This window comes from Impatiens glandulifera, chromosome 2, assembly GCF_907164915.1.
Source record: "Impatiens glandulifera chromosome 2, dImpGla2.1, whole genome shotgun sequence".
In the NCBI taxonomy this organism is placed as follows: Eukaryota; Viridiplantae; Streptophyta; class Magnoliopsida; order Ericales; family Balsaminaceae; genus Impatiens; species Impatiens glandulifera.
Window position 1 is genome coordinate 62,682,402 of NC_061863.1, and position 13,443 is coordinate 62,695,844.

At 32.9% G+C, this 13,443-nt stretch overlaps 2 protein-coding genes across 2 annotated transcripts; both read left to right on the plus strand.

Annotated features, from left to right (window-relative positions):
- The first annotated feature begins 2,401 nt into the window (after nucleotides 1-2,401).
- Nucleotides 2,402-7,612, plus strand: LOC124924562 (rab GTPase-activating protein 22-like). The gene is made up of 5 exons (XM_047464581.1): nucleotides 2,402-2,794; nucleotides 4,105-4,240; nucleotides 4,338-4,387; nucleotides 6,047-6,100; nucleotides 6,190-7,612. The coding sequence occupies exons 1-5, from the start codon at nucleotides 2,637-2,639 to the stop codon at nucleotides 7,427-7,429; spliced, it is 1,638 nt and encodes a 545-aa protein (XP_047320537.1). The 5' UTR covers nucleotides 2,402-2,636; the 3' UTR covers nucleotides 7,430-7,612.
- A 1,454-nt stretch (nucleotides 7,613-9,066) lies between these two features.
- LOC124926875 (outer mitochondrial transmembrane helix translocase-like) lies at nucleotides 9,067-12,717 on the plus strand. Its single transcript, XM_047467186.1, has 5 exons — nucleotides 9,067-9,450; nucleotides 9,879-10,179; nucleotides 11,364-11,522; nucleotides 11,772-12,067; nucleotides 12,308-12,717. The coding sequence occupies exons 1-5, from the start codon at nucleotides 9,256-9,258 to the stop codon at nucleotides 12,542-12,544; spliced, it is 1,188 nt and encodes a 395-aa protein (XP_047323142.1). The 5' UTR covers nucleotides 9,067-9,255; the 3' UTR covers nucleotides 12,545-12,717.
- The last annotated feature ends 726 nt before the right edge of the window (nucleotides 12,718-13,443 follow it).

Below are 13,443 nucleotides of genomic sequence, written 5' to 3' on the forward strand. Positions count from 1 at the left end.
ATGTGTCCACTAATTGTATATTTCAATCAAAGGACATCAAATATTATTTTTATAAAGGGACATATTCTATTTTTGTTAGTTTTGTATTAGAAAAAGTCAAGACTCAACAATTAACTATTTATTTATTTATTTTGTTGTTTTGTGTCTTACAAATTAAGAAGAACAAAAACAATCATTTTTCATATGAAACTTAGCCAAAATTATGAGTCAAATAACAAAACCACAAGTTAATTAGAAAATTCAAATGATATTATTTTGGTAAGAAAATTGTTTAATTGAAGTCATGAGCATACACTTCTATATTATGTAGTTATTATAATATATATATTATAATTAAAAAAAATAACTTTAATAAATGATTGATATACTTAATAACCATTTGACAATAAAATTATAAATAAAACACTTAACAACTAGATTAGAGAGTTATAATAATAATTTATAGATAAATTAAATATTTGATGATAATAGCCTAGCCTAACTTGATTTAAAAAAAAGGTATTTGGTAGTGAACAGTACCAAAGTTGAAAAAGCCAAATAGTATTATACTATAACTTTGTCAAATGCTAAAAATTCAATTAATATTTAAGCTAGTCAAAATAAATTAGAATCAAATTAACTTAATAATCACACTCTTGCCATGTTCCAAATGCAATTTTTAATTACACATACTTATACAAGAGCTTAATTAATATGCATAGTTTTTTTTGGGGAATGTTTTAGAATTTTACTTATTTTTAAAAATTCTCAAACCTTGCCACATCAATATATTTTAACAATAAAATAATTTATTTTATTAACTAAAATAATAGAATATTTTTATTTTATTTATTTATTAAATTTTAAATACAAACTTATATTTTAGTAATTAAACTAATTCAAAATTCAAAATGATTTATTTTGTTATGGAACAAAATATTTGAACAAAATCTCTCAAATAATCCAGGTCAAATAAGCTCTAACTTTTACCTACTAAATAACTTTATACAAAATAATTTATATGATTTTTTAAACACAAAAAAGTATGTTCTTAATTTTATTTTTGAGAGATGTCCACAATTTATTAAGTAAGATTTATTCATTTTGACCTACTCTAAATAAATTCATTTAAATTATTTAAATTTAACATGATTCTTAAAGTAACAAATAGTTATACAAAAGAGTCCAAAAATGCTATTCTGAGAATAAACTCTGAGAACAAAAAGTAAAATAAAAAAAGAAGAAGATGTATATAATAAATTATTGGATTTGTGTAATTAGCCAATTCTTTCTAACAAAAGCTTATGGGCTCTTAGGGCTCGTTTGATGTGGATTTTTTAGGTTTTTTTCAAAATTTTATTCCAAAATCTAACCATTATTTCATGTATTATTTCAACAATTTAATCACTTATTTTATATATTTAAATACTAAATTTATACTTTATTAATTCTAAAAAAGAAAAGAGAAAAAAAAGAAAAATATTTTAACCCAAAAATTTAATTTTCTAAGTGTTTATCAAAAAAAAAAATCCTCAAACAAGCTCTTAGTCTTTACTAATTTGATTGGTTAAAAAGATTGCAGCCCAACTTTTGGATTCCAAAAATTTATTTGAATAATTTGTTCAGTTAAAATTATTATATATATATATATATTTTGATGAGAAGAGATATAATAAAAATTAATTTTTAAAGAAGAAATATATAATATTTTAGTGTTTTAAAGAAGAAATATATGATATTTTAGTGTTGTTATTAATGTAAGTAATCAGATGAGATTAGTTTATTGAAAATAAATGAAAAAGATAGGTTTTAAAAAAATTAAATAAAATTAATTTTTTAATTAATTATTTATTAATAATCAAACAACTCATTTCATTAATAAAAATATTAAAATATTTTTTATTTTAAATTATTATTTTTTATTTTATTTATATATCAATACTTTTAAGTTTTTTAAAAATAAAATTAATCATAAACTTCTCCAAATTATCTGACTATCATTATTTTTTTTTTTAATACAAATAACAAATAGGAAGCTAATTATATGATCGATATTTGTCTAAGTTCTGTTAATTATTATTTATCGATGTTTGTTAAGCACAAAAATAAAGGGATTATCGATCTTCGGTAATTCAATTCACACACTTCAGTCATCCGCGCTCGCTCACCGAGAGAGACGGAAAGAGAGAGAGAGAGGGGGAGAGAGAAGGGAAAGTGAGATTAAAGCAGTTGAGAGTGCTTGGAGTTGGTTATGGTGGAAAATTCATTGCGCATGCCGATAAAGATTTATCACTGATTCTTCGATCTCAAAGCACAACTATCGCCTTTTTTCTATTTCCTTCCGATCCACGCTCGCTGCACCTTCTCTTTGAGCTGCTGATGTTAAACGCCGCAGCATCAGGAATTTATCTATCTTCATCATCAGGAATTTATCTATCTTCGTCATCGGTGACGGCCGTGGCCGAGACTTTTGTTCGGAAACGACGCCATCAAATGCCGGAATAACTCTCACGGTGAAGGCCTTGGCTGTAATCGCCTTGCCTTGGCCACACCACCTTTATTATAATTAAACACTTACTTACACACAACTTTTTATCTTTTCAAGCCCTAGAGATAGATAGATAGATAACTTGATTTCCTTACAGCAGACAATCCTCATGAAGGCCTTGCTAAGAAGTCAAACCTCGTCCACTTCCTCTTCCAATTCATCCTCACCGTCATCGTCTTCCTCCTCCTCCTCCTCGTGGATTCATTTGAGATCAGTTCTGCTCGTTGTCGCGTCCTCTTCAACATCTTCTCATTCTTCCTCTGATCGGTGTGTATCTTTCTCTTTTTCGTTTCGATTATTTCGTTGATTTGTCTCAATTTTCACCTTTATTATTATTTGTAGATCTCGATTCCTGTTTTTTATGCATTTTTTTTCTGTGTGATACTCCTTCAGCTCAATGCTTAATTTCCCGGCTTCGATCCTTTCTATGAGTTGAGTTGACTTCTACTAGATCCTTTGGTAGTAGATAGTGTTTTTGATATTAATTTAATGAAAATTGGCAGCCTTACAAGCTAAACGACTACAGTCACTACACTACACTACATACATAACAAATATACAAGTGATCATGTCAAGGTGTCCGGAAAAAACAATCGAAAAAGATGCTTTGTAAAGTTTGACTAGGTCGAAATATTATAGCTGTTTTGTGTATTATTTTAGTTAAGATTGTCAATATGGTGCTTAAGCTTGCTCAATAACGTCAATCTGCCAAATGATTCATTTGAGTTAGAAGCAGCTCAAGGAAATGATTTTTCTTTCTTGATATCTTATAGACAATTCTTTCTAATCAGTTTTTTGCTATACCCTTATCATGAGATTTTTTTTAAAGGGAGCCATTATCATTAGTTCTATCACAATCTTAGGTGCAGTATGGTATAAGATGATTGGGGTTGTGATGAGCAAAAACAACAAAATCTTCTTTTTGGCTGATTGAAAATGAAAGTGACACTAAGTTGCCTAATTTGAAATCATCACAGCTCTGCTGAAACAGTTATATGCTGTAAAATGCAAAATTGTATTTCTTAGCTCGTTATCTTTGTTACCTTATTGTCATCGTGCTTTGTTTGTAAGAACTGGTTTTCAAGTGAGGATACCCAAACTCCTTTCAGATGTTTCACTAGCTTGCTTTCTATCAATTTCAGTTGTCATGTTAGCAGGGTATTTGTCTTGTTTCTTCAGGAGTCTGGATTGATTCTTTTGGTTACATAAAGTATTCTCTAAAGATGAGTTTTGGCTGTATGAATGCTTAGATACTGAACTGTGTTAGGTTAATTGGAAGATTTATTCAGGAGAGTAATTCTTTGAAGAGACTTTACTAGTATGACTAGTAATACCGTTCTAAAATTTGCATTTTTTAGTAGGTTTATCTCTTTATTCTCATTGCTCCCTGGTATACTTGGTAATTTGGTATTGAATGATTACAATAACTGTCTGTATATCTCACTGCCTGTATGAATTTATTCTCTCTATTTCTTGCACTGGACAAACTCTTTTGGCTAGTGATGCTCCTTCCTGTATATCTATGGGGATTGTGTTTTTCACTAATACATTGGTTATACATTTTATGTTATTTCCAGGAGCCATCTAAAGTCTCCATGGTCACGAAGAAAGAGAAAAAACCCCCTTTCTCCTAGGCAATGGAGAAATTTGTTTACTCCTGATGGAAAACTTCGTGACGGCGGTTCAAAACTTCTGAGGAAAGTCCGGAGTGCAGTAAGCTTTCGTCAATGATTCAATTTCAAAATTTTCACTTTGGTTTTGAATAAAGCATGTAAGAAGACATTTCCTTTATTGATATCATTCTTTGCAGGGTATTGATCCTTCTATCAGGGCAGAGGTGTGGCCATTCCTCCTGGGAGTGTAAGCACTTTACATTTTAAAATTGCTTATTAGATAGTCAATAATGGCCCAGTTAACATTTATTTTATTGCATGTTCAGAGAAATGGTAATGAAAATCAAGTTTATATTGATCTTCCCTTGAATATTTGATAGAGTTCATACTATAGGGTTTAAACATTCCATGAAATAGGGGTGAGAAGCCAAGAGAAATCGAGAAGTATAGAACCTTTCACAATTTCATTCAATAATAACCTAGATATGTTTTTATACTAGTCTATTCCTAAACTAGGATGGTAACTACTATCCTATTTATTGAAAATATAAGTATTATCATAATAAACTAGTAAATTAGAAAGATAACTACTGTCATAATAAATTGGAAAGATAAATCATAAATGCAATCTTAATAGATTAATTCTCCGGCCACCTGTCATGTGTAAGGCCCTTCGGAGCCCTGGTCTCCCTTCGGTGTCAATATCCCTTTATAACTACTATTTTACTATAGTCTATGTAAAGAGACTAAGAGAGCACTATTATGCCTATAAAACTTCATTATGCAATTCTAGAAAGGAAGACGAATATATATATATATATATTTTTTTTTTCCCCTGGCATGCTTTATTCCATCTCAACTGTTATTCTGTTTCCTGCCAAACTGGAATATATTGTGAAATTAAGCTAGTTAGCTCCTCATTCTCATATGGGAGGTTAATGATTCAAACCTTACTATAATTTTAAAATGTCTTTCTTTAAAACTGGGAGGAAAAAAAAACTTAATCATGTATGAAGATGTTTGTCCATAGCATCTTCTCATAGAAAACATGGTCAGTTTCTGTAGAGAGATACACACCATATGGATCCTGGACTAGCAAGTAGGGGGATATAGGCTTTATGACTTAGTGCATAATCCTAGCTGTTTGGTAATAATCAATATTCAATAGAATATACACTCTTCTAGGCTATGGAGGTTCTCCATGCTTGTTATCTAATTGCTTAGGCCATTCCTTTCTCATCTCTTTCTAGTAATCCTTGATCTCAATATTATAAGTGTTATATTGGTATCACAACAGTCATCCTCTGTTTGTCAGTTTTTGTTGTTGTTACCACCACCAATTTTCGGGTGGAAGAAGAATACTAATCTATAATGGCGGAAGATTAAATAGCTATCAGAATTCGTTGCCTTAAGGAAGTTGATAGAATTGCCTAAACCCTTTGATGACGCGTTAGCTACAGCACTGCACGGGTGAGAAGCATGGAGAATCTCCATAGCTGAGAAGAGTGTAAACTCTGTTGAATATTCATTAATTACCTACCAACCCTAAAAAAACTAAGCTTATCCTCTACTTGATTGTTCATGGTCCTTACTTCTTATAGTGTGTATCTCTTTATTTATTAGTGACAATATCTTAATATGAATATGATTTATATAGGGGGTCTACAAAATATTTCTGCTGTAAACATGTATATGTCTGATATAGGACATAGTCTTAAATAATGAGATTCCGTTTGCAGCACTGTATTATGGAGACTAATGAAGTTCATCCATGTTTGTTGAATGGTTAACTGAAATGAATACTCCATTTCTCTGTTTTTTACAGAGATACATTTCTAGATAGTTAGGCGCCAGTATCATTTTTTTTTTGTTAATTGGTAAACTGAAGTTTGTTTCTCTTTGACAGCTATGATTTGAACAGTTCCAAAGTAGAAAGAGACACTTTACGATCTGAGAAGAGGTGAGAGGGTTGCCAAGTCAATAATCCTTGTAAAATAATTTGGCATGTGTTAATAACAACTATCTTTGTCCTTTGGTCCTTGAATGCAGAAAGGAGTACGAAAAACATAGAAGACAGTGTCGAAGATTTCTAAAAGTTAGCAAGCAGAGATCCAAACTGAAAGAAACTTGTGGGGAGTGCAACAATAATGATGGGGCTGTTTTGTGTTTCCATGAAGGTATAAATTCTCCGGATTCAGAAGACGCAGTTAGCACTAGGGAATCTCTTTCCAGTGAAGAAGATGATAATCCAAATGACAATCTAGATTCTGGTTCAAGACGCATCTCATATCCCAATACCCCCATGGTGGACTCGGATTCATCAGTCTCTGAGGACTCCTCAGACGACATAGGATTGAGCAATACTTTCCTCTTCATGGAAAACCACGAGGAAACTGAGGATCCTTCTACTTGTACTAGTGGGGTGGATATGCAGTTGACGAAAATGGAAGATTTCTCCACCTGGCAGCGGATCATTCGTCTGGATGCAGTTCGTTTCAGCGAAGACGGGATCACATACTCTCCCGGTCAAGCCAGTGTATCTCTAGAACGGGCATCTCGGGCAGCCGAAGCGGTGGGGTTGAAGGATTACGAGAACCTAGAAGCATGTAGAATCTTCCACGCAGCGCGTCTGACTGCAATCCTGGAGGCGTACGCTGTTTACGACCCGGAGGTGGGTTATTGCCAAGGAATGAGCGATTTACTTTCCCCGATAATCGCTGTGATGAGCGAGGATCACGAGGCGTTCTGGTGCTTTGTGGGTTTCATGAGAAAAGCGAGACACAACTTTCGGTTAGACGAGGTGGGGATAAGGAGGCAGTTGAATATAGTATCGAGGATAATAAAGAGTAAAGATTCTCATCTTTATCGGCATTTGGAGAAGCTGGAGGCGGAGGATTGCTTCTTTGTGTACAGGATGGTTGTGGTGCTGTTTAGAAGGGAGTTGACGTTTGAGCAGACGGTTTGCCTTTGGGAGGTGATGTGGGCGGACCAAGCAGCGATAAGGGCGGGGATTGGGAAATCTGCATGGAGCAGGATAAGGCAGCGTGCCCCGCCAACGGAGGATCTATTGTTGTACGCGATAGCGGCTTCAGTGCTTCAGAGGAGGAAGCAGATAATAGAGAGGTATAGCAGTATGGATGAGATTGTGAAGGAGTGTAATAGTATGAGTGGGCATCTTGATGTTTGGAAGCTTCTTGGTGATGCACATGATCTAGTGGTCACACTCCATGATAAGATAGAGGAAGAGGACGAGGATATTGAGGTAGTAGAGGAGGCAGTACCACCCTGATCAAAAGACTTTTATTTTCATTATTCTCTAATTTGGTTAATAATTCTTCCTTCTCTTATATACATACATAATACATGCATAGTGTCAAATATGTTGTGCATTGTTTGTTCACCTCCTAAGGAGACCTTTAAATGTCTTGTTTCAATTACAAGTAGCCTTGCCTTGTTCAGGTTGTTGGGATGATATGTTCTTATTATTTAGTGTTGTTTTGTCAAAATTTCTATGAGAATTTAACGTGAAATCTCATATTAGTTATTTTCTCTTCCAACAGTCTGGATCAGGTTAGAGACATAGTATGTTAAGTTACAATAATTAAATTAGTTTTCAATCTAAGCTTTTCAGAGTTATTTAAAATATAAATTATGTATATATTAAATTTGTTTTAAACTTAATTGAGACATTGTAGAATAGGCTAAACCCTTCTTAATGTCTAATCAACAATTTGAAGCGCAAATCAGCGGTTATATAGATGGAGGAAACTAAAGAAATAATTCAAACTAAAGAATAAATTGACAAAACCCAAGAATCTCCTTTCTCTATAACTGAAATTTCTTTAAAATGATTACTCGATATAAAACAAAATATAATAGATTTAGATTGATGTTCGATTTTGCACTATGTTTAGTCATATCAGATTTTTGTTATTCGAATAATACTCTTAGTATTTGGTATGTAATTTGTTGCTCATACTTACCAATTATTTTGATTATCTTTTCTCGAATATCTGTCGCAGGGGCGGAGCCACGTTCTACTTTACCTGGGCTGCAGCCCAGGTAGTTTTAATTCTTTTAGTATGCTTTTGACAATAACGACGGTCGTTATTAATATTTTCCCGTCACTAAAATGTACTAGCTGATTGTTTGCTTAATAGTAGCCCGGATAGAATTTTTGAAAATAATTTAGCCCGGGTAACTTTCAAATCCTGACTCCGCCTCTATCTGTCGGTCACCTTTTTAACTGTAAATGGAATAAAGTTGTTAAATCTAGAGTTATCATTTATTCAATAATTATTATTTGAACCGATTTTCATTGGAGGACCCCTTATATTAATCCTCACATGATTGGTATCACTTGATTGGTATGACTTTCTCGATATATATATATATATATATATATATATATATATATATATCACAAAATATTTTCGATGATACTTAACAATTCACGAACAATGATAATTTTTATTGTTGTTCTTAATATTTCGTAGAAATTTTTCGCCACTTAATTGGTTTATTCGGCTTGCTATACTTTATCACTAATTTTTAAGGAGTTATTATTTGTTCTATATAATCTTATTTAATAGTTTTGATTTAATAATAAATATTTTTTTGTATTATTTGTTAATTGATTCTGTGTATGTATTTATTTTTATTTTTTTAGAGTTAAAAAATAATAATAAAAAAAAGAGACCTAACACTAACAACTTTGAAAAATATGTGAGTTTTTGAAAATTTTGTATATAAAAAAACTATTATATTGAACTACTTAATTACCACCCTTATCCTTTATAGGAATTTATAGAATTTTTTGGATGTTTAATGTTACTTGTTTAATGGCTAGAGTAAAAAACGTTTAATCTTTCACAATAGTGTAAATATAAACTTTTAACTTTTCAAGCCAAAGCGAAGAACTCAACAATATGATGAAACCCTTTCGTAGCCCCCCATATACCTAATACACACAATTTCCCTTCTTCTTCTTCTTCTTCTTCTTCACAAACCCCACCGTTCTTTGCTTCTAGAGCTTCTTCTATAATCTCCCCCATACCATAATTCTCTCTCTCTACCTTTTATCATCTGCAACAAGTCTCTTGATTTTGGATAAGAATGGGGAGTTCATCGGAGAAGTTGTTGCAAGACCTAATATTATACTCGGCAAGCGCTGCTCTTAGTGCTCTTGTATTGTTCGTAGGGCTCCGACATCTTGACCCAAACCGTGAGGCTTCTAAGAGAGCTGTTGAACACAAGAAAGAGATTGCCCGCCGCCTAGGTCGGCCTCTCATCCAGACCACCCCTTACGAGGTATTATTATTTCCCTCTTCAAAAGAAATCACCTTTTTTTTTATTCCATTTACCTTAGGTTTGTCCTATGTTTGCAAAATAAGGTTTTGAACTTGAGACTTACTCGCGATTTAACCAAAACGATGTCTTCACAAATTGTTCAACTCAATCGGGTTATCAGTTTTATGATCCGTAAGCTCGTAGTTATAGAATTGAGATTTTTCCCAACAGCCTTAGGATCAAAGAGATTAATTAACGTATTTCCTAGTTGTAGAAATAAAAAAAAAAAAGTGGGTTTGAACAAGATGCTGCATTTGATTTATATGTAAGGGATGAAAGTGATTAATATGTTTGGGTAGATGCATTTTTCCATTGAAGGTGTTATTATATTTCATATATATAACTTCTATCCTTACTGTTGATTTGTATGTCTTGATGATTAAAAACAGGATGTCATAGCTTGTGATGTTATAAACCCTGACAACATCAATGTTGAATTTGGGTCTATTGGAGGGTTGGAAACCATTAAGCAAGCACTATTTGAATTGGTGATCCTTCCATTACGAAGGCCTGAACTGTTTTCGTATGGGAAACTTCTTGGGCCACAGAAAGGGGTATTGTTATATGGACCACCTGGTACTGGGAAGACCATGCTTGCCAAAGCCATTGCAAAGGAGTCTGGTGCTGTTTTCATCAATGTGAGAATATCGAATTTAATGAGCAAATGGTTTGGAGATGCACAAAAATTAGGTATGTTGAGAGGAATAATCAAAGTTACCATTCCCTATCATCTTTTAAATTGTACTGATTTCTCATTATCTTTAGATTTAATCATCACTCATATGAGCCAGCCAATGGAAACTAACTTGGTCATCAATATAAGTTGAGGTTATTCTCTTGGGAATTTATTAAGTCATCTGCTCTAGAAGTTCTGTGGATTTTGTTTTGCTCCGTCAGAGTATATACTGTCTAGTAATGAGGCTAATACGTGGGAGAAAAATATGTATCTTTCTTAGTATTTAAAAAATTGAACTGCATAAATTCCAATATTTGGATTTGGGGTGAGCATTCCAACCCACCTTACCTGATCTTTTATGAACCGAAAACATCTGCTCCGTTGGATATAGGGTCTTGATAGAATATAAACTGAAATATTAGAGTCGGATATAGGGCTTTGAAGCCAAATAACATAACCAACCCCGATCTATTTGTTTGTTTCAGATATGAAAATAAACACGCTGAATAAAAAAATGTAGGCTTGATATTGTTCCTGAGTTGTTGTGGGTTGCTGTATTTGTTCAACAATGCAATTGGTTTTGTTCAATTAAAAGATTTTATTTTGTCTCTCATTATTGTGCATCTATTGCTACATTTATTCTTAGAAAATTAAATTGTAGACCGTTATTATTTAATACTATTTGCTAGTATTGTTACACTTGATTTCATGGGTATCTTTGCTAGTTTGTTCAATTGTAGGATTTATTTGAAATTGTTATTTTGTTGGTGTATTTGTACTTAGATTTCAGTGGATGCTATGCTAGCCTCCTCCAGAGAATAAACCCTGTGTAAAAAAGGAAAGTTCACAAGCATGTGACTTCGTGGATCTATAGGGTGTACATATCCAAAAATTGACAAACCGACCCTATATATTTATATATGTTACATTTGATCCTCTGGCTATAGGGTGTCGATAGAGTATAAACCCGTATATTAGGGCCGGATTGATATTTAGCCAAATAACCGAATGAACAAAATCTGCCATCACACCTGATTTGGATAGTCAGTTATCTGAATTTTGACTCGTGAATAACGGGATATGCTTTCAGCAGTAAAAGTGATGTCTAAATGCTTAGGGTGGTGTGTACATGACTATTGTTTTCATTATCATTATCATTGGCTGTATTACAAGATAAATGTTATACAAAATCTGGCAGTGGCTGCTGTCTTCAGTTTGGCATATAAGCTTCAGCCTGCAATCATTTTCATTGATGAGGTCGATAGTTTTTTGGGTCAGCGACGAACAACAGACCATGAAGCCTTGACAAATATGAAGACAGAATTCATGGCGTTATGGGATGGCTTCACAACAGACCGTATGTTTCTTTTATTGGATAGACAATCAGAACTTATTCCTTTTAGCATATAACTTATTTAAGAAAGCTACCCACCAAGGGTAGCTCAAATTTGGATGAGGTCTCATTTTCGAATTCACTGAAAGTATCTTTATTGAAGTGGGGTTCATGGCGGTGGGATGCTGTGCTGCCCTCTTCTATGGAAAAAAACCCATGGTCTAAAAAATAAATACTAATATAATGTTTGGTATTGATAATTTGATATTGTAGAGAATGCTCGAGTAATGGTTCTTGCAGCTACTAACCGACCATCAGAACTTGACGAAGCTATTCTCCGAAGACTCCCCCAGGCCTTTGAGATAGGGTTGCCTGATCGTAGGGAGAGGGTGGAGATCTTGAAGGTAATCTTGAAGGATGAGAGTGTCGAGGATGGAATTGACTATGACCACATATCGGGTTTATGCGAAGGCTACACTGGATCAGATCTTCTTGAACTATGTAAAAAAGCGGCTTATTTTCCTATTAGGGATTTACTCAATGATGAGAGGAGTGGGAAGACAGCTAAGGTAAGTAGTATTCATTCTCATCTTCTATTCTTTTTCTTATTACCTGTCGGCCACACAAACACATTTTTTTATTATGGATGATCTACTACTATAAATTATTCCCCTTTTGAAAACACTTATTGTTTCTGTATCTGGATTCATTTATGTATGTGAAAACTAATTTTAGTCAAGAAACAAAAACAACAAGTGCTTTCAGATGGGGCCATTATCTGAAATGGTTTTTTCTTATTGTAATGGCAGGAACCTAGAGCATTGTCACAATTAGATGTGCTGAAGGTTTTGGGTTCATCGAGAAAGACTAATGTCGCGGCAAATGAATATACTAGGTTAAACTCTCAAACGACAGCAGGATGGTCAAGGCATGGCGATTCAGACGATTATCCTGTCCAAGCTGCGATAAGCGAGCTTTCTAAGCTCGTCGTCTCTCAAATCTTGAACATCCAGGCGGATGGACAATTGGGTGCACAAGATCCTTGATTGTTTCGTTGGTTTCTACATTTTTACAAGTTAACCCTACGATCATATCATCATAATCACCTGCAATTATGCACTTTTTGTCAAAGGCTCTAGTTTGTAGTATTTGTTCATGGATGAAACCTTATATATCCCGTGGCAGTTAATTTAATGAGAAATAATCCATTATTTTAACTTTCATATATATGGTGATTAGAAAGGGTTTTACAACAACAATAATTCATGTCATATGGCAAGTGCTTCTGCTTTCTAGATACATTTTTATTTTTTAAAATGTCAATTTTTTATTTAAAAAAGAGGGAGATGCATTCAAAACGTTACAAAAAAGTAAAGAAAAAAAAATAAAACTTTTTCGCAATTTTGTTGCTAGAATTTTATTTAATTAATTTGACCTAAAAGTTTATCCTAACTAAATTGAAGGAGTCTGTTTTTTTAATAATTCATTCTTCATAGATAATGTTAGTTGTTTATGAGCATTTTTCTAAGGGACAAAATCAATTTTTAGTGTTGTGGTCCATAAAAAAATAATTCAGATAATATTATTCCTATTATTGTAACTTCATTAAAAATATTCTTCAAATGTTGATCAAATTAATTCAATTATTAAAACAAGTCAAATATCCAATATATTAATATATATATATTTTTTGGCTTTATTCAGAACAAGAGTTACTTAAATATTCACATATCGTTTAATTCATCTACCAGATCTCGATCAATTAATTCATTAATTATAAAAAAAAAAAATCACCTGTCATTAAAATTATCATTAATCATTCTAAAACTAATTTAAAAAAGTTTGTCAAAATAAAAATAAAGTTTAATTTATTTATTTAAGGTAGGTCCACCGACACAATGAAGAGCGCACCATCTTTCTGCCAGCTGTCGCATAAACTAACAGA